The following is a 27037-nucleotide window of genomic DNA, read 5'->3' as shown; positions in this document are numbered from 1 at the left end:
TCCCACTAAAATTAAATCCCACTTGGTGCCAAACAGCCCCGTAGGCTATTTGTTAGAAGGATTTTAGCAGGATATAAGCAAGGTTTAACGTAAATCTTACGAAAGACCAAAATTATAACTTTAAGGCGCTATGCGCTATTATGCAGCAGGATTTTAGCAAGATTGAACCTAAATCTTATCAAACAACAATTATGACAACATTAATGCTATAGAATCTTAAATCTTATTTATAGGGGTGTTCATAACTGACACAACATGAAAACCCAACTCGAACTCGACACAAAAAATTCAGGTTCGGGTCAACTCGTTAAAAAAATGAGTCGGTTTGGGTCTAATTTATGGACCTGTATAGAATTCTAGTCAGGTTCGGGTCAACCCGTTAACTCAAAGGTGACCCGAAACCGACCCGTGTTAAAAGGCTTTAATATGACTTTATACGACTCAGTCTGCGGCATTTTACGAGGTCTATCATTTCAGGGATTTTTGAGGTAGGGTTTCTCGCTTCCTCAATTCATCTTTCATAGTTTCACCCGCAGTCTCATAGTCGTAGCTTAGCTCGCAGCTCGCAGCTCGCACCATTTGGAATTTGGATTTCCTCCAGCATAAGCAGTTAGGCTTCCCGCCTTACCCTACGCCAGTTGGCCACGGTCTGTAATCAATAAACTCATGACTAACTTTGGTTTCAATTCGGACCTTCAGTATTGCTGATTTCAACTTCTGATACAATATCTATTCTTCTATTTTTTCACACTTTATCCATCTAGATTTTGGGATTTTAAATTGAAGTTGAAATGCATTTGTAGATTAGGGTTTTTTTTCATTTTGTTGGTTTAGATGTTGAAATAATAAGTGAGTTTCATTGTTTGTTGTATTAGTGTCTTGTACCATTGCACTCTTGTTGTTTTATATATTATTGACATGTAACATGTCAGTCTGCCATCTACGGGTCTTGACTCAGGAGATTAGGTTTTTCATTTTTCTTGTCTGAAGAATATGGTTTTATACTTTTCTAGTTTTCTGTCATTACACAAATACACAATGTTGTTGTGATTTGTTAAGTTGTTATATTGTTCTTAACTCTAGAGTGGAGATTAGGGTTTGAGTTGTTTGACCAATTGCTGACTAGCTCCTATAAACAGTGAACTTGTTTTATTGTTCTAGAATTTGGAGATTAGCGAGTATGATCGGCCCCACATTTTTTACTAAAATTATGAAATATGTATTCCCAATTTGTAATCTTGGAGAGCTCATTTTTTGAAATTGTTGCAGGCTTTCAGATGATGATTCTTTAGTTTTCACTAGGTTCATTTTGAGCCTGAGGCCCTGAGCCCTAACACATTGAGGTTGTGGTTTTTAATTATTTGTTGTTGCATATTCATTGATTATTCTAAGATGTTCATATGAGATGAATGAGTGAATGACTACATATGCAATCATTCAAATCTCAAAGTCATAAATTCAGCAAAACAGCTGACTACTTGACCAATTGTATTTGTAAATTGTAATGTATTATAGAAAATTTATGTATTTACAATTTAAAAATGTTATAATGCTTTTGTAATTTTTAATGTGTTTTTTAAATGTACGTAATCAAACAAAATTTATTCATTTATTGTTTATTGTTTCATTTCATTTTGAATTTTAGAATTTTAGAATTTATGCAATTTTTCTATTTTTTTAATTAAAAAAATTGCCAAAAATAAAAAAGTCAGGTTGGCGGGTCGGGTCCGGGTTCAGGAAGTGGACCTGTATAACTAAACGGGTTGGGTTTGGGTAGACCCGTTTAGCTCCAGGTCAATTCGGGTTCGACCCGAGCCCGACTTGTCAACCTGAATTGACACCGCTTCTTGTTTCCCGTATATTTTGCCTTAAATCAGGTTTATAGCAAATCCTACTATTGCATATTTAACAAAGTTTAATGACCCCCTCTTCTTCTACACTCGTCACTTATCTCATCAATGCCTTCTTTAATGAGCTCCCGTAGGCCGTTGCAATTTCTTCAGGTTTCAATAATTTGGGATTATGGGGATTTGGGGCAAGAGGGCCAGGGTTTTAAGTTATTAATATTAATTTAAATTTGTAATTAATTTTTAAATTATTATTAATTAAATAATAAAAGTATACAATAGGGTTTAATTTGACTGAAAAGAATTATTATATTTGATTAATTTTATAAATTACTAAAGAATAATTAATCATGATAACATTATGTTAGATATAATTTAATTAATATAAAGAAAATTGATGAAAGTTTTCTCGATTTAATTTTTTAAATTCATTTAATTGTACTAATTTAATTATTCTTAATAAAATTAATTAATTAAAAGTTATCATCTTAGGTTAACTTATATTATATTTTTATTTTATTTAATGTATATAAATTTGAGCTTTATTTCAGACGACTTTCTTACTGATTCTTAAAGCAGGTTTTAGTACAAAATTTTTTTATTTTTGTACTAAAAAATTATTTTAAGAATCAGTAAAAAGGTCGTCACAAAGGAATCCTTAGACTTCGTTTGAAACAACATTTTACTGTTTTCTTAAGTAACTTCCTGTACAAAAATTTAAATTTAAAAATTTTTTGTGATAAAAAATAGCTTTACAAACTAATAAAAATAATATCCCAAAGAAAGCCATAATTACTTCTACATACAGCCAAGCAACCCCATAGGTTTCAATCCAAATAAAAATTTGTGATTATATATATATTGAAATTTCGTATGATATCTCGATATCTTTTAAATTAAAATAAGGCTATTTAATAACTTATTTTTTTACTTCAAAACCCTTAAACATAATTAAATTATTACAAAAATAATTAAATTCAGAAGAGATTAAAAAATTAAGCCTTAATTTTAAGGAATAAAATGTAATGTTTAAATATTTTTTTAATGAAAGTCAATTCAATATAATTTTTTTTTAATAAAATGATAATTATAGTAACATTATTTTCTAACTTTTGATAAAATAAAAAAGCTCAAAGCGACAACAACAACAACAACAACATCAAGCCTTTATCCCACTACGTGGGATCGGCTACATAAATCCTTCTTCTCCATTGTGTCCTATTAAAAGTCAAATTCTCGTTTAAATCTAATAAAGAAAGGTTATTCATAATATTTTCTAACCAAGTCTTTTTAGGTATACCCCTACCTTTCTTAACACAAGTCAAATCTAATACATCTACTCTCCTAACCGGATCATCGGAAGGCTGCCATTTTATGTGACCAAACCATCTAAGGCGACTCTCTCTAATGTTATCTTCTACTAGAGCTACTCCAACCTTTTCACGTATATGTTCATTTTGTATCCTATCTCTAAGGGTAAAGCCACTCATCCACCTGAGCATCCTCATCTCTGCCACACTTAACTTAGTATTATGCTTCTCTTTTAATTGCCAACATTAGGCACCATAAAGCATTGTAGGCATCACTACCATCTTATAAAATTTTCCCTTAAGTTTGAGGGGTACATTTTTATCACATAACAAGCCCGATGCATTCCTCCACTTCAACCATCCAACTTGAATTCTGCTGATAATATCCCCATCTATTTCACCATCACTCTGAACAATAGATCCAAGATATCTAAAATGTGTACTCTTATTAATGACTTGATCGCCCGGAGTCACAATCCCCTTACTAGGTTTATTACTACTAAAATTACACTCCATATATTCCATTTTAGATCTACTCAAGTAAAAACCTTTAGACTCTAAGGTTGGCCTCCATAATTCAAGTTTACCTTCAATTCCCTCTCTAGTCTTATCAACAAAAAGAATATCAACAGCAAAAAGCATACACCAAGGTACATCCTCTTGCAAATGTCTAGTGAGAACATCCAGGACTAAAGCAAGATATGGGCTTAAGGCTGATCCTTGATGTAATCTAACCGAAATAGGGAAATACTTGGAACAAACCACCTTGTGTTTGAACACAAGTAATAGCTCATGCATACATATCTTTAATGATTTGAATATAATCATTATTGACTAATTTCTTTTCAAGAACTCTTCATAGCACTTCTCTTGGAACTTTATCATATGCTTTTTCTAAATCAATAAATATCATATGTAGATCCTCCTTATTTTCTCTATATTTCTCCATCAAACCTCTTAATAAATGTATGGCCTCCATATTTGACTTACCCGGCATGAATCCAAATTGATTTTGAGAAACATTAATATCACGCTGCAACCTATGCTCCATAACTCGCTCCCATAGTTTTAAAGTATGACATATTAAGTTAATACCTCTATAATTTGTACAATCTTGTGCATCACATTTATTCTTAAAAATAGAAATTAACACACTCATTCTCCATTCATCTGGCATCTTTTTAGTCTTCAAAATAGTATTAAAAAGTTTAGTAAGACAAGAAATCCCTTCATCTCCTAAGCATTTACACACCTCTATTGGAATATCATCAAGTCCAATAGCTTTTCCACCCTTCATTTTCTTTAAAGCATCTCTAACTTCAGTTTTACTAATACGCCAATAAAAACAGAAATCTTTATTTTCAATTAGGGTGCCAAGGTCACTATAGTCAATCTTATTTTCACAATCTTCATTAAAAAATTTAACAAAATATCTCATCCACCTTTATTGAATATCATCTTATAAGAAAACTATTTTTTGATCTTCATCCTTAATACACTTCACATGAACTAAATCCTTACTACTCATATCTCTTTGTTTGGCTAACTTATACATATATCTTTCTCCCTCCTTAGTATTTAATCTATCATATAAATTACTAAAAACTAATGTCTTTGCATGGCATATTGCTTTCTTAGAATCCTTACGAACCACTTTATATATTTCCCAATTATCAGAATTTTTAAAATTAAACTAATTTTTATAACAAATTTTCTTATTTTTAATATTTTTTTGCACAATTGGATTCCACCACCAACTATTTTTACTATTAGAAGCTTTTCCCTTTGATACTCCAAGCACATCTTTTGCAATATTCTTAATATCACTAGTCACGTTTTTCCACATAATATTAACATCCTCATGCACAGACAAAATCTTAAGATCTAAAATCTTTCTCTAAAAAATATTTTTATTAATATTCTTTAAATGCCCCCATCTAATCCTAGAAAAATGTTTTACTTTATTTTTTATTTTATGCTCATTTATCTTTAAGCCCAAAACTAATAATCGATGTTGGGTACATAAATTTTCATTCGGAACAACTTTACAATCTTTGCAATCTAAACAATTTAATCTTCTAATAAGAAAATAGTCAATCTGGGTTGTACTGTATCCATTTTTATAAGTGATGAGATGCTCATTCTTTTTCTTAAATAAGATATTAGCAATTAAAAAATCATAAGCTAAATAATAATCTAATATGGTCTTGCCACCTTCATTCGTCATTCCAAATCCATGGCCACCATGAATGTTTTTAAAATCATCTACCTCTCTACCAACATGTCCATTTAAATCTCCTCCAATAAAAATTCTTTCTTCAAGAGGTATCTTTTGTATTAATTCTTCTAAGTCATTTTAAAATTTTAATTTAGAACTCATATCCAAACTTACTTGAGGAGCATAAACACGTATAATATTAACAATCTTATCATGAACATCAATCTTTAAAGCTATAATTCTATCTCCAATCCTATTAATTTTAATAACATTATCATTTAAATTCTTATCTAAAATAACACCTACACCATTTCAAGTACGACTCCTACCCGAATACCAAAGTTTAAATCATAAACTATCAATTTACTTAGCCTTCTCTCCAACCCACTTAGTTTCCTGAATGCACAAAATATTTAACTTCCTATGAATCATAATATCTATTAATTCCATTAATTTTCCTGTAAGAGAACCTATATTCCAAGTTCCTATCCTAATTTTAGTTTCATGGACTAGCTTCTTTGCCCACATCCGTCCTTGATGTGGGAACCCTTGCCTATTTAACACTGCACTCGGGCGTCGATGCAGCGGCCCTTGCACACTTGTCATTGTATTCAGGCCATACAGTGCGTTGCTTCCAAGGGATGCCCTAGCATTAACACAATTTTTTGAATGATTCATGTCATTATTGTTCGACAAGTTTTACGCTGGTTGTCGACTACCTAATGCAACCCTCCACTTTTCTCATCCAGGACTTGGGACCTGGCAACGGCAGTGTTTAAAAATGCTCAAAGCATTTCCTTAAATTAATTCCACAATTTTTTTTATGAACAATTACAACCATCCCACTTCAAAAGCTTAAAAGCTTGCCACAACCCAATATGCAAGACCCCCAAATGGTATAGATCTTATCATGCTAAGCTATGACAACATAATTTTTTTTTTTAATTTTCTTCCAATATACATCTTAAAACAAACAAAAGGCTACAACTACTAAAACATCCAAAGGGTTGAAAATAAACTCATCCAAAGTAATTGTTTTTTACTTTATCATCAAAATGACATATAATCACCGGGTGTGGCTATAAACAAAATCTACAAATCAGAGTAATAAAACTAGTCATAACTGTGTAAAAATTAAAATAAGAAATACTTATAAACTCGCATCAAATTTCTGAAACTGTTACTCTACCATATCATTTTTTTTCCTAGATCCTGGAAACATAATGCAAAATCACAACGAGCTAAAACAACATAGTAGACCACATTTCAAGTGATCTAAATTCTCAAATCATTTCATTTATTAAACATCCACTAAATATTAGAAGTGGAACTGAGCAAAAAATTAAATGCAATTATAAAAAATTAGACAAAATACATAAGCATTTCATATTTTCCTTCCAAAAAATAGAGTTAAAAAACTCTGAGTAACAGACAGAGTTCATCAACTTTGAATAATAGAGAGAGCTCTACAACTCTTGAGTATCAAACATAGTTCAATATCTCTGAAACAGAATATACATTTGAACAAAAGCTCTCCCACCCCTTTTTGATTTCCAGAGTATAACCTATTTCAACTTATTAAGCACATATTTCAATAAATAACAAATAACTAATTCATAAAAAATATATTTCAGAATTCACCAAAATGTAATAGCAGTAGGTAACATAAAAACCCTACAAAACAAAAATGCACAATTTTAAAAAATAATCAAATTATAACATATTATGCAAAACACTAATTTAAGATTTTAATTTTACTATAATATTATTTTTCAAAGTGAATTATTTTCTAATTTATAAAAATCTTATAAATTCCAAAGAATCCAATTTAAAATTCTAAAAAATATTCAAAATCTTAATCTCAATAACATATAAAAAATTACGTTGTTTTCCTAGTGCAAAATTACTCTTATTTTGTTGATAACAAAAATAAAAATTAAATCAATATATTCGATAAATAAACCGATTGACAAAAATAATTCTATAACCTCCGAACCTTAATTTTTTTTATTCTCTCATCTGTCTCTAAAAATACTTAGAGCAACTTTCTTATTACTTTGTTTTTCATATCACTGTTTCACAATTTCTATTTGACCATTACTTCATCATTATTTTTAATAAATCTTTATGCTAAAAACCTATTTATTACAGCAATTTTTTTTTTTAATTTTTCCACAATAAGTTTACAACCATCTTTATAAAAAACAACAACCATCTCAAACAAAATGAAACACACCGCATATTAATAAAGCTGTTAAAATTAATCTATATTCATATATGTATTTTTTTACTAACTATTTTTCTCATCATATCACATAAGTAGTTAAAAAGCTAATCCAAACAAAGCCACAGTGAAATCACATAGATCTTAAATTATATGGAAAAATAAAGCAAAATGGATTTACCTCAACATATTGCATTCATTTTGCACTGAAAAATTGGTGCTGGCTGAAGAGGTCACATTTATCATGCTCCAGAAACTTGAAAGGTCTGATTTTAAACCAAAATGCAATAGCTTTGCAATAAATCAAGTACTAAAAAAATTCAATAATATACATCTTTACATCATTAACAAGCAGATCTCAAAAAGAAAATAGAAAAATAGCCTCATAAAACTAATATTTGATTAAGAATCCTTTGAAGCCTGCATACAGGAAACAAAAGCACCATACCTGCAGACCTACAAAACTGGGATTTGGAAGAGAAAAAATTCGAGCCTGTACCAAATCCTCTTCTGGAAACATGGAAATATGAAGAACAAATCACCAAGTTCTGGCAAATTAAAATTTGATTTGAACTCGTGGAGCCTGCACAGCCATACTTTGCCTGCTTAAGAAAAAAACTAACCAAAAACAAAAAGATGATTGTTTGCACAAATACTCTTATTGTAAAAAGTGGATCTCGTTATAGGCACAAACTAGATAAACACATCAAAAAACCTGTAATTGAGGGAAATAATTCATATTAAAGCCCTTCTTCTCTGTTTCAGAAGCAAAAGAAGGTTCTAGTTACAACCCATCCTAATCCACCTCCTACATGTTAGAGAGAGAGAGAGAGAGAGAGAGAGAGAGAGAGAGAGAGAGAGAGAGAGAGAGAGACCTGCTATGCCTCATGGCACACTTCTTCAATTAACATCAAATCATTTTTGCAGAAGATTTAATGATTAATGTTCACTATACAATATTTGCATTAAAGGACTTATGGATGGCGTTTGTACAACATTAAACTAAGTGAAATTGCCAGCGTTACCAGACAATTTGAGCAATTTTCCCTGCATGGGCAAAAAATTTCTAAACAAGCCCAAAATTCAGCACTAGTTCGAATTACAAAAGAATTTGGTAATACAATAGAGATGCATTTCCCAAGGTGACTAGAAAGATGGAGATTGCTGTAGGAGCCAGGGGAAGAAAAATGTGCGGCAAACCATCTTTAAATTAGGAGATGAAATTGCAAACACTTGATCCCGAAGCTAACAATAAGCAAAGCCGAATTTTCATGGAATTCACTGTCAAGAAATTAAAAAAAAAAAAAAAAGTCAATAGAAGAATGACATAATTTACAGCAATATGGTGGCAAATATCTTTGTTGACGTATACAACCCAAGGATACGCAATAAGGATATAAAATGTCATAAATCTGCCTGGTAGAAATCACCAAAAAAAAACACAGAGAGAAACTATAAATTTTAATAGAAACAAAACTTCGGGCCATACAGTTTTCACTTTATTGGAAATGATAAAATAATCATCGATAGCCTTATCAGAATTACATGGGGGTCAGTTATATGAGTCCCTAGTCATGCATTCAAGCTCAGCGTTCTCTTCTGCACGATGTGGTAAACTTAGTTTTTTTAAAGTGTCTTAGGATAGTTCAAGTCTATTTTTCATATTCCTTTCACACAATTACTATCTACTTGATTTATCGGTGCACACCCAAACCACTTAAGATCATCGCTAACCAAACTGTATTGACTTCATTCGAACGCTAAATTACACGCCAAAATTTTGGAGGTGAATAGTGCAATGCCCGACACCAATATTTTTGTTTTAAGAAATGAAATTAAAAAAGGAGAAAGAATATAAACAAAATATTCTTTTTTGGGTGTTAAGAAATGGTGTTCGGTTTGAGATAAATTACTGCATTTTGGAAACGTGCACTCTTACACTAGATCTATTATTACTAAAAGTATACTCCATATATTTAGTTTTAGATCTACTCAAACGAAAGCCTTTATAATCTAAGGTTGACCTTCATAATTCAAGTTTACATTCAACTCCCTCTCTAGTCTTATCAACAAGAAGAATATCATCAGCAAAAAGCATACACCATGATACAACCTTGCAGATGTCTAGTGAGAACATTCATGACTAAAGCAAAAAGATATGGGCTTAAGACTGAACCTTGATGACATATCATATGAATTTTAACTTATAATATGAATTTTAACGGTCAATGAAAATCGTAGGGGATTTTCCTCTGTTTTTTATACACCTAATGCAAAGTGTGCAAACACAAGAATTGCTTATATGCTTGATCTTTTACAATAACTTAAATAGATTCTTTATAATAGTTGTTAATTTGTCTAACCCGTCAACTTATCTCTCTCCCATAATTGTATTATGTGTGTCAAGTTTTATCCCATGTTTCAACGGAAAAAGCTGAGACAAATAATAAACATATCAAATACACCACAATGAAATATAATGTCTACCAAAACAAGAGCGTTCGCAAAAAGTAAAATACAAAAACTAACCCAATTGCAGTGAGAAAGTGATCATATGCTAGAATGTAGCCCAAATATGACACATCATAAAATAGATTTATCGTGATAAGAAAATAAGCAAGGATTAGCTATTATTGGCATATTAATATTAAAAGTACTTATAGTGAAATAGGAGTAAAATTTGACCAACTTTATAACCAAGATTATATTTGCTATTAAAAATCAAGGAGATTGAATTGGAAAACAAAATTATTAGTGAACATATGATTAGATTAATATCAATTATTATACGCAAAAAATGAGAAATAAAAGAGATTTTCAAGAAACTTGAGGAAAGTTACAAGCCATTGTAAATCAGATGATTAATGCAAAAATGGATAATAATAATAGTATCCAAATGAAGAGTTGAAATAAAAATTATTAAGGTGAATAGATTAAGGATGATTTCCATTACATTTATTATTGATGAAGATATCATATATGAATATGTAGGATAGCTTGTAACTTTTGTAAAGTTATAGCTTATTAGTTGTAAAAATAATGATATAAAAGCATTAAATGATAAAAAGAACATCTAATTAAATTCAAGTAAAACAAATTTAATATCGTGATTATTTTTTCAACAAAAGCTAACTAAAATAACCAATTTAGCCGTCCTCCCCTAGCTTGGTAGGTTAAGGGTGCTAAAGGACATTCATGAGGTGCGGGTTCAAGTGTTGGCATAATTGGGCTTAAACTCTCACCTTCCAAAAACATTTATTAACAAATCAATGCATGAATAATTAGCATAATTAATATTCTAACTATTTATTGATAACCTATTAGCCATACTTATCAAGAAAATATACCGCCATAATGATTAGTTAATATCTAGTTAACAAAAAGAAATTTCATAAAAAATTAAAGTATGACAATTTGACTCGTACAAGTAGCTAATCATTAAATATTTATTTGTATTAATCCCGAATTAACATAATTAAGCTTACAACTTAATACTCTCCATTATCAACACCTTGTAATTTAACATTCTTAAGTATTAATTAATATGAAATTTGAATATTTATTGTTTGACTATAAAAGCATAAATTGTCCTTATTTAATTAAGAATCAATCCATCAGGCTAATTAAATCCTATTTAAATAATTAATAAGGATACCTTACCAATGTTAATAATTAAGTAATACCTAATACATTAGACAATTTAAATTTTCGATCTATTAACTTATGATATTGACTAGATTTATTGCAAAATTTTATATCATAAATCAATTAATACCTGATTAGCCCAATTAATTATGCTACTTTAGTATCCAAATTATTAATTGATTACTAAATATATAGAGTTTATTTCTTCAGTGAATTGATGTATGAATAATTACCTTATTATTCGAAAAACTGCTCAATAGTTAATTAATACCTAATTAGCTTGACAAATAAGGCTTCTAAAAACTTAATAATTAATTAGTGCCTAATAGCTATATCATTTAATTTAATAATTAATTAGCATACAACTAATTATAGTATCTTACTACCATAACAATTAATCAATAATTAGATGTGCAAATAATCAATTACTAATTTACTTAATTAGGCATTTAATGAATTAACATGATTAAGTAGCTAATCTATTATATTAATTATTAACAAATGACCAATGATGCACCGACTCTTCTCCTCAAATAGCCGTTCAGTGTCTGATACGTATCCGACATGACACGCGTCTGACACACCTTCTCCACATGTCAGACACGTCGAAATGTTTTCGATTAAAAAAATATTAAATATAAATAGGACATGCATGTCAGATACACATATCTTAAATATTTTATGAAATTGTCAGGTCCCAAGTCCTAGATGAAAAAGTGGAGGGTTACGTTAGGTAGTCGAGAGCCAGTGTAAAACTGGTTGAATAATCATGACTTGAATCCTTATTTGACCCTTAACCAGACACAAAGGAAAAAAAAAAGATTCATGTAGCCAACCCCATGTAGTGGGATAAAGGATTGTTATTGTTATTGTTCTTGCATTTAAAATTTTTATTTATTTAAAATATAAAACTAAATTTCTTATTTCAGATCCGCAACACCAAATCAATCTTCTACAATCAATATCTTATTCATCGAATATTCTCATTTTCATTTCTCATTGGCGGGTCGCAACTTTGGTTTCATAACAATCTCCAATGTCATCTCAACATTGACGTATGATGTCGTTATAACATCAATATTTCAAAACCATCTTAACATCAAAGTCTCACTGTCTTTACTTAGATGCTCCACACTAGCAATTTCTATACCCACAACTTGACAACTCATCTTTGTCTGATGCGTTGACCAATGCCCTCTCAACATCAACGATAGACGTCCTCTTGACATCAATGTCCGATACTTACTACGTAATATCAATGCCTGACTCTCAACAATATTACGTCTCTACTCTCAATGCTTGAAACACAACATAAGCGTCCAACTCTCGACATCATAATATTAATCATTTTAAGCAAAAACTCTAATTAAATGACTTATTATTTTTAATATTATATTTATTCATTTTTATACACTTTTTAAAATATAAAAATTATAATGCCGTGTTCAATTGTGTTCGTATCCTACATTTTTAATAATTGACGTCCCCTGTCCGTGTCTTGTCGTATCCTTGTCTGTGCATCATTGCAAATAAGAAATTAGTATAACTTATTCCAAATAAATTTTAGTAAGCATTTTAATATAATGTTAAATTATCAATTAATACTTAATGAATTAGCCTAAATAATATTTAATTAATTAGCAAGTTTAATTTAATATCTGAATTTTCAACAAATATTATTGGGGAGTTGGTCGGAGTATTTTTGTTAGACCGGTCCACCGACAGGACCGGCTTACATGATGTTCAACGGAAGTCTCTGCCTCCTGTACGCAGGATCCGACCGTCCATTCTTCACAGAGCCAATTTGAAAGGATTTCTTAGGGAGTTAAGAGGAAAATTTGAATGTAGGGACTGTTTAGAGATTTCCTTTCTTATTATATGCACTAAATCGTTTGTTTTCCTAGGGTTAGGGCATCTTGAATTTGGCTGAAATTTGAGATCTCTTAGATTTAGGTTTTCATTTGATCTCTAGCAGCATCTAGAGATTTGGGAGAGATCGATCCTGTTGTTGAATAGAGGATCAATTGTATCTTGCTATTTTTCATTTCCCTTTCATCAAATAATACAAATTAACTACTGTTTTCCTATTTTTGGGCGGATTTTTGAGTAGAATGCTCGTTATTTTCCGAAGATTGATAGGAAATACTTGAGATCTACAAGTGTTTCCTATCAAATTGGTATAAGAGCTGTTTTTGGGACCTTTTGTGGGCTGTTTTGGTGAATTTCAATGGCTGCTCTTGGGATTTCGAAGAAGAAAATTGCTGTTGTTGAAGGTTGAGGTCCAGATTTTTATTTCTACAAAAATACGGGCATCAATGGAGGCCAAGAAAATGGATGCGTTGGAGCAACGCCTCTAAGTGGAGATTGGACAAATGAAATCTGAAATTTCAGATCTCCAAACTCAAGTTTCAGTTTTAAAAAAAGATGTTTTAACCATCCATGATAAGTTCGATTCGAAATTTTCCATCTTGGAGGAGATGTTGAAGAAAGTGCTCGAAGGCCAAACCGAAATATCACCGTTGAAGGGGAAGGAAGGCGCCGACAGACAGGGGGATGAGAAAAAACCCTAGGCCAATAAGGCAAAGGGAAGATTAGGAGGTGGTGACTCAAAAGGGAGAAGAGAGAATAACTCTCCTAGAGCTTATTACTAGGGAGGAGCCAGGCAGAGGGTATGAGTAGAGGTGTGAGGAGGTAGGACAAGAACAAAGATGTGCTGATTTGGAGAGGTGAGGGGCGAGATTGGAAAGGGAAATGGGTAATTATGATCAAATGGAAGCTGAATTTTAAAGGGGAGGGGTTTGTTATGATCCAAGGGGTGTTGAATTTGAGAGGAGGTGTGAATTTGATGAAAGGCTGGGGTATGAACGTAGAAGGGATGATTGAGACACTTGGAGGGAACCACCCCCTTAGGGAAGAGGAAGTTATGAAGGGAACAGAGGCGATCTGATGGTGAGGAAGCGGAAGATGCCTATTTTTGAAGGAGAGGATGCCCATGGGTGGATCTACAAAGTGGAAATGTAATTTACTATCAACAGACTGATGAAGGGGGAGAGAGTGATGGCAGCCGGGATGTGCTTGGAAGGTAAAGCTTTAGCATGGTACCAGAGGAGGGATACGAGGCGACCAATAAGGACCTGGAGAGAGTTTAAGGACTACCTGTTGGAACGTTTCCAAACCAATAAGAGAGGGGACTTCTACGAGCAGTTCTTCGCTTCGATGCAAGAGGGGACAATGATGGCGTATAGTGAGCAATTTGAATACCTTGCCAGTCGATTGGATCAGCTTCTAGAGATTGTATTGGATGGGAATTTTATGAAGGGACTGAAACCCAAGATCCGCGCAGCAGTTAGGATGATGAGACCTCGGGACTTAGGAGAGTCTATGGAGCTAGCTTAATGGGTGGAGGATCAGAGGCACCTGAAAAAAGGAGCATGAGGCAGTAGTTCACGAGGCTCATATAGAATGACCACCACCTTTTTGGCACCCAAGGAACCAACACCAGGTACTCTTAGGGAAACTTCATGGAGAAGACTGTCGGAGGAAGACTAGGGGACAACTTCAAGAAGCTCATAGAAATAGAATTACAGGAGAAGAGGGCGGGAATCTATTTCAGATGTGACGAGATGTATACGCCGGAGCACAAGTGTAAGGACCAAACTCTTCAGGTTCTTACCATTTGTGATAAAGAAGGAATGGAGGGTGTCGTCTTTTCCACCTTGCGAACAAAGTGGATCTTTGGGAGGGGAGTATTGTTAGACCAGTCCAACCAGTCCGACGGGACCAGCTTATGCGATGTTCCGCGGTAGTCTCCGCCTCCTGTACGCAGGATCAGACCGCCCGATCTTCACAGAGCCAATTTTGAAGGATTTTTTAGCGAGTTAGGAGGGAAATTTGAATGTAGGAACTGTTTAGAGATTTCCTTTTTGATTGTATGCATTAAATAATTTGTCTTCCTAGGGCTAGGGCATCTTGTATTTGGTTGAAATTTGAGATCTCTTAGATTTAGGTTTTCTTTTGGGCTCTAACGGCGTCTAGAGATTTGGTTGAGATCGATCCTCCTCTCGAATAGAGGATCAATTGTATCTTGCTATTTTCTATTTCCCTTTAATCAAATAATACAAATTATCTACTGTTTTTCTGTTTTTGTGCGGATTTTTGTGGAGAATGCTTGTTATTTTCTGAAGATTGATAGGAAATACTTGAGATCTACAAGTGTTTCCTATCAATTTTCTTCTTTAAACTTAGACAAACCCAAATCCAGAAAAACACTTTCCTAAAACATTTACCCAACTCAGAGTTCTTAAAAAGTTCTTTTTGACTTTCACAATAGTTAGCTTGCTCCTTACTTAGCATCTAAAAAATGACTACACTGGCCAGAAAAGCATTATCAAACGAAGTAATAGCCAAAAATTAAAGTATTAAAGAAAGTTGAAAAGCTTATATGGAGAAATTACTCGATAAGAATTTGAACATTTTTTAAAGAGCAAAAGCCAATATAATCATGAACTATATGATAGATTGACGCCAAAATGATATTAATTTTGAAAGAAAAAAAAGCATAAACCAAAACTTTCAAGCACAAAGGTGATGTCGAATGAGATTTCGAGAGTTATAGGAGATATTAAAGTAGTTTGATTAACAAATATTTCTAAAAAGTTCTGATTAACGACAAGGATTGAAATGATAGGAGAAGCATTTTGAGATCTGTACTTTAAGAGTAAAAGAGATCCCTAGGATTTCAGTAATCATAGAATAATCAAATCCATTAGTTGGGAGAGGAAAAAAACTTCAAAACAAAAAATCAATTTGATTTTATGCTTTGAAATTCTACTAAGGAGGCAAAATTTGCGCTGATACAACTATAAGAATGGATATAGTAAAACTCAGATTGATGAATGATTTGCTACACATTTAGTGATGGAAGAGAGAGTATGGTTGATAAAAAAGATGAAATATATAGTAACAAAGAATATATTAACCTTACACCATGAAAGATACCAACGTATGTATTTATTTTAGTGTTTACATTATATTATAACTTTTGGGCCATGAGGGCAAATTTTAGACAATTTTTGTAATTCCAGAGAAAAATGCCTCGAGGCTTACGCCTCATGCTTTTTTTATAAGTCTTGTGCCTCAACTCGCTAATGCCCCAAACAAATCACGCCTTCATACACTCCCGAGCCAAAACAACTTCCACTCGACTGCCTTGGCCTCAAATACGCCGCCTTTGCCACATCCACCATTGTTGTAGCCACCGTCGGAGATCACTTAAAAGCCGCACACCACCACTACCTTGCTCTAAACAATTTTGAAATTTGAATTTTATCTTTATGTTGATGAAAAATATTTATGAAAGAAGAAGATAATTGAACTAAATGAAGAAGAAACATATTGGAGGCATTGGACTTCACGGGACGAAGGACGGAAAAGACTAATTTGTTATGATGACAATTCAAATAAAGATCTCCTCAATGATGATAGTGTATATGATTTCAAGTTTTTGCCAACTATTTCAACTTTCTTGAGGAATAAAATGTGGATGAGCAGGGAATTGAAAAAGAAGTAATTTGGAGTTGAACTTGATATTATATAATAATTCTATACAATCTCTATATTTACTATTATTTTGCTCTTGTAATATTTGAATTTCAAATCTATTTCACATAATTTATCACTGATCACTTTACATCTTGTGCATTTTTTTATTTCATATATATGTAAATTTATTATTTTATAGTTCAATAGAAATTTAATGTTATCTTTTAACATATTTTTTGAGTATTATATAAAAAAATAATTTTTAACCTTTATTTTCACTTTAAGCAATTTTTCAAAACCTTTAAAAAATTGTGTTAATATCCCCTGGAAGCAACACGCTGTATGGCCTGAATACAGTGACAAGTGTGCAAGGGCCGCTGCACCGGCGCCCGGGCGCAGTGTTAAATAGGCAAAAGTTCCCACATCAAGGACGGATGTGGGCAAAAAAGCTAGTCCATAAAACTAAAATTAGGATAGAAACTTAGAATATAGGCTTCCTTACAGGAAAATTAATAGAATTAATAGATATTATGATTCATAGGAAGATAAATATTCTGTGCATTAAGGAAACTAAATGAGTTGGAGAGAAAGCTAAGGAGATTAATAGTTTAGGATATAAATTATGGTATTCGGGTAGCAGTCGTACTAGAAATGGTATAGGTGTGATTATAGATAAGAGTTTGAAGGATAATATTATAAAAATTAACAGAATTGGAGATATAATTATAGCTTTAAAGATTGTTGTTGATGCAAAGATTGTTAATATTATAAGTGCTTATGCTCCTCAAGTAGGTTTGGATATGAGTTCAAAATTAAAATTTTGAAATGACTTAGAAGAATTATACAAAATATACCTCTTGAAGAAAAAAATTTTATTGGAGAAAATTTAAATGGACATGTTGGTAGAGAGGTAGATGATTTTAAAAGCATCCATGGTGGCCATGAGTTTGGAACGATAAATGAAGATAGTAATATTATATTAGATTTTTCTTTAGCTTATAATTTCTTAATAGCTAATACCTTATTTAAGAAAAGAGATAAGCATTTTATCACTTATAAAAATGGATATAGTAAAACGCAGATTGATTATTTTCTTATATGAAAATTAGATCGTTTAGATTGCAAATATTGTAAAGTTATTCCGAGTGAAAATTTATGTACCCACCATAGATTATTAGTTTTAGACTTTAAGATGAAGGAGCAAAAAATAAAGAATATAGTAAAACTATTTTCTAGAATTAAATTGGGGCATTTAAAAAAAATATTAATAGAAGTATTTTTGAGAGTAAGATATTAGATCTTAAGATTCTGTCTATGCATGAGGATGTCAATATTATGTGGGAAAAAGTGACTTGTGATATTAAGAATATTGCAAAAGATGTGCTTGGAGTTTCAAAGGGAAAAGTTCCTAATAGTAAAAATAATTGATGGTGGAATCCAAATGTGCAAGAAAATATAAAAAATATGAAGATTTGTTATAAAAATTGGTTTAGATGTAAAAATTCTGATAATTGGGAAAGCTACAAAGAGGCTCGTAAGTAATCTAAGAAAGCTATTTGCGATGCAAAGAGTTTAGCTTTTAATGATTTATATAATAAATTAGATACTAAGGAGGGAGAAAGATATATGTCTAAGTTAGCCAAACAAAGAGATAAGAGTAGTAAGGATTTAGTTCAAGTGAAGTGTATTAAGGATGAAGATCAAAAAGTACTTTTCTTAAAAGATAATATCAACAAAGGTGAATGAGGTATTTTGCTAAACTTTTTAATGCAGAATGTGAAAATATGATTGACTTTCGTTACTTTATCACCCCAAATGAAAATAAAGATTTCTGTTTTTATCGGCATATAAGTAAAACCGAAGTTAGAGATGCTTTAAAGAAAATGAAGTGTGGAAAAGCTGTTGAACCTGATGATATTCCAATAGAGATGTGGAAATGCTTAGGAGATGAAGGAATTTCTTGGCTTACTAAACTTTTTAATACTATTTTGAAGACTAAAAAGATGCCAGATCAGTGGAGAATGAGTGTGTTAATTCCTATTTTTAAGAATAAAGGTGATGCACAGGAGTGCGAATTATAGAGGAATTAAATTAACGTGTCATACTTTAAAACTATGGGAGCGAGGTATGGAGCATAGGTTGAGGCGTGATACTAATGTTTCTCAAAATCAATTTGGATTCATGCCGAGTAGGTCTACTATGGAAGCTATACATTTATTGAGAGATTTGATGGAGAAATATAGAGAGAATAAGGAGGATCTACATATGATATTTATTGATTTAGATAAAGCATATGATAAAGTTCCAAGAGAAGTGCTATGGAGAGTTCTTGAAAAGAAAGGAGTTAATAATGCTTATATTCAAATCATTAAAGATATATATGCAGGAGTTATTACTTATGTTCAAACACAAGGTGGTTTGATCAAGTGTTTTCCTATTTCGGTTGGATTACATCAAGGATCAGCCTTAAGTCCATATCTTTTTGCTTTAGTCATGGATGTTCTCACTAGACATTTGCAAAAGGATGTACCTTGGTGCATGCTTTTTGCTGATGATATTCTTCTTGTTGATAAGACTAGAGAGGGAGTTGAAGGTAAACTTGATTTATGGAGGTCAACTTTAGAGTCTAAAATACCCATATATATATATATATATATATATATATATATATGCAGCTTTTTGTTTAGTGATTCAAAGCAAGTCTACCTTACACCTCTAAATTTCATTATGCACATATGAATTACTTCTAAACTCTCTTAAAACCTCTAGAAAATTTTCATAATCCAATTAGACATTAAATCCCACATTAAGTTGATTTATCTTCTAAATTATAATTTTTTCCTTCAACAAATTATTGAAAGTTGGCATTTATTATCTTCGAGATTAGTTTTTGTTACTTTCTTTTTGCTTCTAAAGTGCATATATATGGTTCCTGGTCTATGTTGTGGCACTAAGTTTTTCTCTAGGAATCAACTCACAGTAAGTTTCTTTTTTCTTTATAGAAAATTTTATTAATGAGTTAATAGATTAATTTTAAAAAAACAGTAAAAATATTCTTCACCTTCCTTAAATATGTTGTTAATACTAGTAGAAGATATGCTGTGTGGTTAGAGAAATGTAAAGTAACATTTTTATCAATAGTTTGTATTAATAAATACCTCAATAAAAGGATGTCTCATGTTCAATCTTAAAAGTCTTTTACTATGTCATAAGAGTAGTTGATACAATGTGTATGGGTGCAAGAAGCAAAGTTCCTTAGAAAAGATATCTTCCATCATTACCTACTACATTAATGGAATTGGATGCCTAGTCTGAATCTGCTACTCAAAATGTCTAACGCAACCGAACGAAGACAAAATCTGGGAATGAAAAACTAGGAGAAAGCTACAGATGTCCATTTTGGAAACCAAAGAAGCAATAACTTTTCAAAGAAAAAAGGTAGAAGGGAGAATAAACATCTTGGGAAGAAAAAGTAATTTAATGGGTTCTTTTCCTTGGCAATTTTACTCCTACACTATCGCAATTTGAGAGGTGTTCCTTCATTCTTATAACATGATAAAGAGTAAGATAATGCTTAAAACCAGATCCGCACAGATTCTATGTAGTGTTAAAATTACTTTACCTGTACAGTACTTCTACAAAAGCTGATCGAGCAGCTTCATGCTGCTAGGTCCTAGATCATTCCTGATCATCATTGTCCTGTGCTTGAAGACCGTGTGTATAAGTTTCCTTGTACGCCTTGCCGATACTGCTGCTGAGGTAGAGACGATGGCTGCAGCTGATGCTGCTGTTGCCATTGACCCCCAAGACCATGACCATGCATAGAGATATTACCAGATAATTGCCTCTGTACTAAACCTTGGGTAGAAGGGGGTATCATTGCATCACTCCCGGTAAAATTTTCCTGAGGAATGGCAGCCATTTGAGCTTGTTCACCAGTTGCGCATGTTTCAGATGATGATTCTGGCTTCCAGTGGACTCCTGATGAAACAACACCAGGCAGACTAGAAGAATCTGTAGTTTTAGTAAGTGATGAAGATGGAATCATTTGATTCACTTGGACTGATTCATTAATGGACTGTATTCTACCATCATGGTTCGACTGACGGCTCTGTGGAAGCATTATTCTTTGCATGTTTGTTGGTGATTGATTAGCCTGTCGCTGTTGTTGCTGCTGGGTAGCTGGAGGTGTTGCGGGGACTGATTGCTGAGTAGCACGTATGGAATGAGTTGGAGGAGCCTGTACTGAAGCTTGATTGTTATCAGGATGAGAAGGCATAGGTGGTACTTGCTTTGATTGAGGAGGATGTGGACGGAAATACAGCTTCTGCGAGATTGAAGGTTGTTGCAGATTTGAATTTACTCCTGTACTAACAGGATTAAACCCTTGACTTTGTTGCATCAGAAGCTTCTCAGAGGCCTGGTTATTGGGAGCTGTTGAACGGCCACCAACTTGGGTTTGGGTGGCATCAACGGGTAGGTTTTGATGCAACAACATGGTTCCTCGACCCAAACCCTTCATAAGTTTAGCCTGCTGCTGTGCCTGCTGCTTTTGATGCTGCAGATTCCTTGGTTGCTGTTGTTGTGGTTGAACCTGTTGCCTTTGTCTTTGCTTCATAATCTGGTTTGACATCATGCCGCTGGTTTGAGGGTTTCGAGGCATGGGTTGATGCTTATGCTGTGGCTGTGATGAAGCAATCGAATTTACAGGTGAAGATGACTGGCTTTGCTGTTGGAACTGTGAATTGGTTTCCATAGGAGACATGGAGGAAGAAGCTGAGTATGGAAGCTGAGCCTGAGGCATAATCCGTTGTTGGAGCTGACTCTCTTTAGCAAAGCGGATATATGCCTGCTGTTGCTGTTGGGAGCCTGAATGGTTGGTGCCTTGACCGAGAGAGTTATTAGGGTTGCCAAGGATATGAGGCTGTTGAGAAATCTGATGGTGTTGTTGCAACGGAATTGTTTGAACAGGGGGAGAAACTGGTGCATTGGAAAATGCAGCACTCATACCATTGAAAGGAGTAATAGCTTGACCATTCCCTTGTGATACTTGCAGTTGAATTTCTTGCATCATTATCTGCCTGGTCTCCTCTGTCGTCTGAACCGGCTACAAAAAAAATTTAACATTTCGAATAATGAGTAGGGTAAATCCCTGAATGATTACATCAAAATTTGCTAAGGTAATAGAAACCATATGCCAAGATCAAAAGCACTGCATTAATGTCATCACAACATCATAAGAAGTATTCCATGGATGGTAAAAATAGGACCTTGATCATAAAGATAGAGAAAGCAACTCTAGCACAAAAATAGGACCTTCTTGACAATATAGATAGCACATTAACAAAGAGTATGGATACATGTCACCAAAATTGTAAACCAAGACAAAAGGTTTAAATACATGGAAATGTTTTTTTAGCAAATTGGATTGCAGATTTTATAATGTGTTCATAAACATCATTAGCCTTATGCCATCCATTCGGGGCCGGCTTTATGACTACCTCACTTTTATTCATTGATGGTGAGTATTGGCTGAGTGTTAAACCAAATCTCTTAAATAATAGGGAAGGACATTAAACTGTTGAAGTTGGTTATACACAATAATGCCAAGGTAAAACTGCTATACATGGCTAGTGAAAGCTTCTAAAATGGTAATGCGTTCATATAGATCTTTTGTTTTTTTAGACAACAAGAGACTATCAGTGCATGATAGCAAGATAATTTGAGACACGCCAATAGAGAATTTGATAGGCCTAAAATTCACTAGCCAGAAAAAACAGTTAAAAATGGACAAGGAAAAAATTACAATTTAAGAATTAAAGCTAGTGTACCTTCATTTAAGCAAACTATTTTCCTAGTGCAGATCTTGTTTCTCCAAATCCCAGTGAACTTTTGAAATCATACCACATCAAACAATTGTTTTCAAAAACTATCTTTTATAATGTGTTTTAAGTATTTCTAACCATCTCTCTGACAAGAACACTGCATGGTGCCTTAGTTCTCACCAAAAGTAATGCCTTGATCAGGGTGCATAAGACACAAAGGCTTCACCTTACCTCACATGAGCTACTAGACAAGTGCCCTGTTCACCTTTCATAATATTGCTTTAGAGTTTAGGCTACTCATCAAATGTCAGATTAAGACAAACTCGCAACCAATTTATCAACATGGAATGTTCCATGGTCATTCCTAGTTGTGATAGATTTATCCATCACATACTGGAGAAAATATATGTAATTTTAGCTGGTGATATTACTAATTATTAGCCAATATTACTAGACTAAAAAGTGATGCCAAGCAATAATGTGCCAAAATATATTGGATTGTTGCATAAAAAATGGAGATCTAGATAAAGATATAACTTCTAAAGTTAAGTGTGATTAAAATAGAGATGATCCTAAAGATTATTAAGGTATAATAGAATCTCATGAAAATTTAAGGGTAAATTTCATAGCAATGTAATTAAATTAGCTAAGTTGAGTGGATCTAAATGCTCATCAATAAAATCGCCCGTGCTAGACAAATAAAGCACAACAAAATAAAAATCCTAAGATGTATGGAAAAACAAGAAAGTATAGATTGAGTACTAATTTTATGAAAATGATGGGGGCAGTAGCATCTATTAAAGGTAAGGCAATGAAAAATAGATTTACCTGATTTGGACTTGAGCATATAAAATAAATAGAAGAAATGCACCAATAAAATAGAATGAAAATATTAATTTTAAAAGACTAAAGAAAATTGAAATAAGACAAAAGATAACTTGGATAGAATAACAAGATTTGCTCAAAATTGGTTTAATAGCTCAGTAAGCACTAAACAACATTCATGATAAGATATGATTAGCATTTATTGCAAATACGATTGTCGGATATATACATAGTTGATTTGGACATATACAATATACCAAGAATACAGGTAGATAGAATTATGTTGTGCCACTAAAAAAGTGGTAGAATAAAAGTAACTTGGATAGAATTTATGGAAAAGATTAACAAATATAGTTTTGACATCTCAAGCAACACTCAACATGACCAAATGAAGATGGGATTCATGAATCCAACACCAAATAGTTGGGATAAGGGCCATATGGCTGATGATGATGATTAAGGTACCATGGTAATCTTAACTCAAAAATTGCATATGAGCCTTCTAGCAGTTTCATGATCAGTTGCTTACCTTGAAAAATAAGATAATTTTTTTTGTGCACATGAATCAACACTTTGGGTAGCTATTTTCTAAATAATACTTATAATAATTTAGCATTCAGAACCCAAAATATAAAAGACCCCTTGGCTAGATATTTAGGCTAGTTGTTTGTTTTCACTTTATGCTATAACAAAAAGATTTACATAAAAAATAGGAAAAGAATCTAACTCATCTCTCTCAAACGTAAAAGAGACTTTTAGAAGATTCGTTGTATTCTTTGCTATTTCGTGACATTATATCATGGAGATATGTCATGAATGCACTTGCTAAATAGTTTAAGGTCTCTTTTAACGTACATCATTACCATGTCTTCAGAAAAGATTAAAAGCATAACAACAAACTACAATAATTTCTTGAATTTCTAAGGTTAGATGGATAGAAGTATGGTCTGCAGTCAAAGGTAAACCAAATGCAATAGAGTAGAAAAGTAATTAGCGGTTGTTTGGTTTAATATTTTCTTAGAAATAATGTGGTGTTATTAATGAGATTTTTAGTTTGATGCTATCTCTCACATAAAGGTGATTTGAATAGTATTTGTAATTAGGATTAAGGTAATCTAATTAACAGAAAATAGGATAGTATTCTGATTACTGCAATCTTGATGGTTTTAAAAAAAAACTAATAACCATTAATTATTCTAAATAAGAGTTCACTTCCGAGAGGACAAAACATAGCGTTTGAGATATAGCATTGCTATTTGAATAACATTGTTATCTAAATAACAATATTATTTAAATAACATTGAAACAAACAGACCCTTAAATTTTGCAGGTTCTTGCAAAGCATGAAAATTCAAGGAATGTAAAATTACATATAATATAAGTATGTGCCACATTGATCATTAATCCTTGCAAACATCATTTAATATTTAATGACATTTTGATGCAGTGGGGATGATAAAGATAAACGGAACATCTTGTTGCAGAACAGAACAGATACTACTCTAAGGCCCGTAACAGTGCAGATGATCTTTTAGAAAAAGTGACCGAGGATTTTATATCATTTCAGTTTGTAATGATTGTTCATCTTTGTCAACAACAGTAATACCATATCCTCAGAGATCCTCAGTTAATAGGTCTATGAAATCCAATAATAATGATTGTGAGGCAAATAAAGACGTCAATTAAAAAATGTGAAGACATCAATGAAGAATAAAGTATAAGTCAAATATCACATTAAACTCACTCGGAGTATCTGTAAAGCATCACGTGGCCTCATCATTGTGTTTCCTGGGCTAGAAACAGAACTAGAATGTGCACCCATAGGATTGGGCATACCTACAACGTTGCCTGAGAGCATATTATTGGGGGAAACCATGTTAAGCATGCCTGCCGGACCGACTCCTTGGAAACTCGTCCGAGGCATGGACATGCTCCTGCTAACCCCACACATCATGCCCATGCCGTTTCCACCAGGTAACATGCGCACACCACGATCAACTCCAGCAGGCAAAGCATTGGTCATAGAGATACCAGATTGTTGCATGTTTCTGCCAGAAAAGTTTTGGCTATATTGCTGAAGTCTTTTTTGATCATCACCTGGTAACGTAGTAGATCTATGTACACCATATCTTTGTGTATCCCTGCAAAAAAAAATAAAAAGATTGCAATACAGTGAATAACTATTTGATAGTTACTATAATAAAAGGTATACAGCTAAATCAGCGGATTAGAATGTTAGACCGGTCCAGCCAGTCCGACAGGACCGGCCTAGGTGCTAACAGAGGCGGATTTCTCCGCCTCCTATGGGCACCGAACGCACACACGGCGTGAATAGGCTGTTTTAGGATGTTTTTTTTAGGAAGTTAGGAGGGAAATTTGAATGTAGGGATTGTTTTTAGAGATTTCCTTTTGAATTATATGCATTAAATAATTTGTTTTTCTAGGGGTAGGGCATCTTGAATTTGGCTGAAATTTGAGATGTCCTAGATTTAGGTTTTCCTATGGGCTCTAGCGGCGTCTAGAGATTGGGAGAGATCGATCCTCCTCTCGAATAGAGGATCAATTGTATCTTGGTATTTTCCGCTTTCTTTTCATCAAATAATACAAGTTATCTACTGTTTTCGTGGTTTTGTGTGGATTCTTGTGAAGAAGCCCGCTATTTTCCGAAGATTGATAGGAAATACTCGAGATCAGCAAGTACTTCCTATCATAGAACTTACCTTGGTGGTGCATGCAATGGTGGAGAAGGCGTCGGCAGACCACTTCCTAAAACCATACTAGGAGTTCCTGGTAGCACGGTGTTTGTAGATGAGGTGGGAAGAACTGGTGCCAAAGAACCCTGGTGACCTGGAATTACAATGCCATTTGAATGAGAACCTTGATACCCAAGGCCAGCAGCATCTGAGTTTGAATTCAATGCATCAGCAAGATCGACTGGCCTGTATCGCATATAATAAAATAAAGAGAAACAGATTGGAACGTAAGAAAAAATTAAAATGAGAGGAAGCAATAAAAAAAAAAGATTGGCACATAAACATCATTAAAAGGTGAAAAGTGCAGATAATCTTACGATAAGATTGGTCCAGACAAGTTGTTTGGGCATGCTTGTGAAAGAGTCAAAACATGAGAATTATGAGCTGGAGTTATTTGTTTCAGTTGTTTATTATCCTACAAAAAACACAACAAGCACTTGCATTAGTTATACAATAAATAAAGCAAATCAGCACATAGAAGGTCAAAAAAAAAAACTGAACAAGTGCAAAAAGCAACCAAGACATAAAATTAATAAATCAAAATAGAGAGATGAGATAACTGTAGATATGCAACCGTTCATAACAAATGTTCTAGACCTCATCATGAGGCGAGCATCCATTCCATGAAGACCAGGAGCTGTTTTTATTTGGGCCTATATGGTGATGAGATTAAACTCTGACTCAAAATGGCCTTAATAGCCCAAAGACAAAAGGTTTTTTCTAGGTATGGTCACAGCCCAACCCAAGCCGAACTTTTTTTGGATCATAAATTTCCTAATAATCCCGAACCTTAAGAGTCTAGAGCATCTTATGCACATGGCCTCACCAAAGTCCCTCATATTGTCCTGC

The 27037-nt window shown here is 33.0% G+C and overlaps 1 protein-coding gene across 4 annotated transcripts in view; it reads right to left on the bottom strand.

Annotated features, from left to right (window-relative positions):
• Positions 1-8471: 8471 nt before the first annotated feature.
• Positions 8472-27037, bottom strand: part of LOC110096188 (chromatin modification-related protein EAF1 B) — a 52708-nt gene continuing 34142 nt past the window's right edge. For all 4 annotated transcript variants that reach the window (XM_020821991.2, XM_020821993.2, XM_028701286.1 and 1 more), the window contains 5 exons: positions 26506-26603; positions 26156-26374; positions 25180-25576; positions 20408-21892; positions 8472-8880 (listed from right to left, as the gene is read on the bottom strand). In XM_020821991.2, the coding sequence (XP_020677650.1) occupies positions 20477-21892; positions 25180-25576; positions 26156-26374; positions 26506-26603 (2130 nt within the window). In that variant the 3' untranslated portion in view covers positions 8472-8880; positions 20408-20476. The remainder of the gene's footprint in view (positions 8881-20407; positions 21893-25179; positions 25577-26155; positions 26375-26505; positions 26604-27037) is intronic.

The sequence above is a fragment of the Dendrobium catenatum genome, unplaced genomic scaffold, assembly GCF_001605985.2.
Source record: "Dendrobium catenatum unplaced genomic scaffold, ASM160598v2 fragScaff_scaffold_1666, whole genome shotgun sequence".
NCBI classification, from domain to species: domain Eukaryota; kingdom Viridiplantae; phylum Streptophyta; class Magnoliopsida; order Asparagales; family Orchidaceae; genus Dendrobium; species Dendrobium catenatum.
This window is presented reverse-complemented; position numbering and strand designations above follow the sequence as displayed.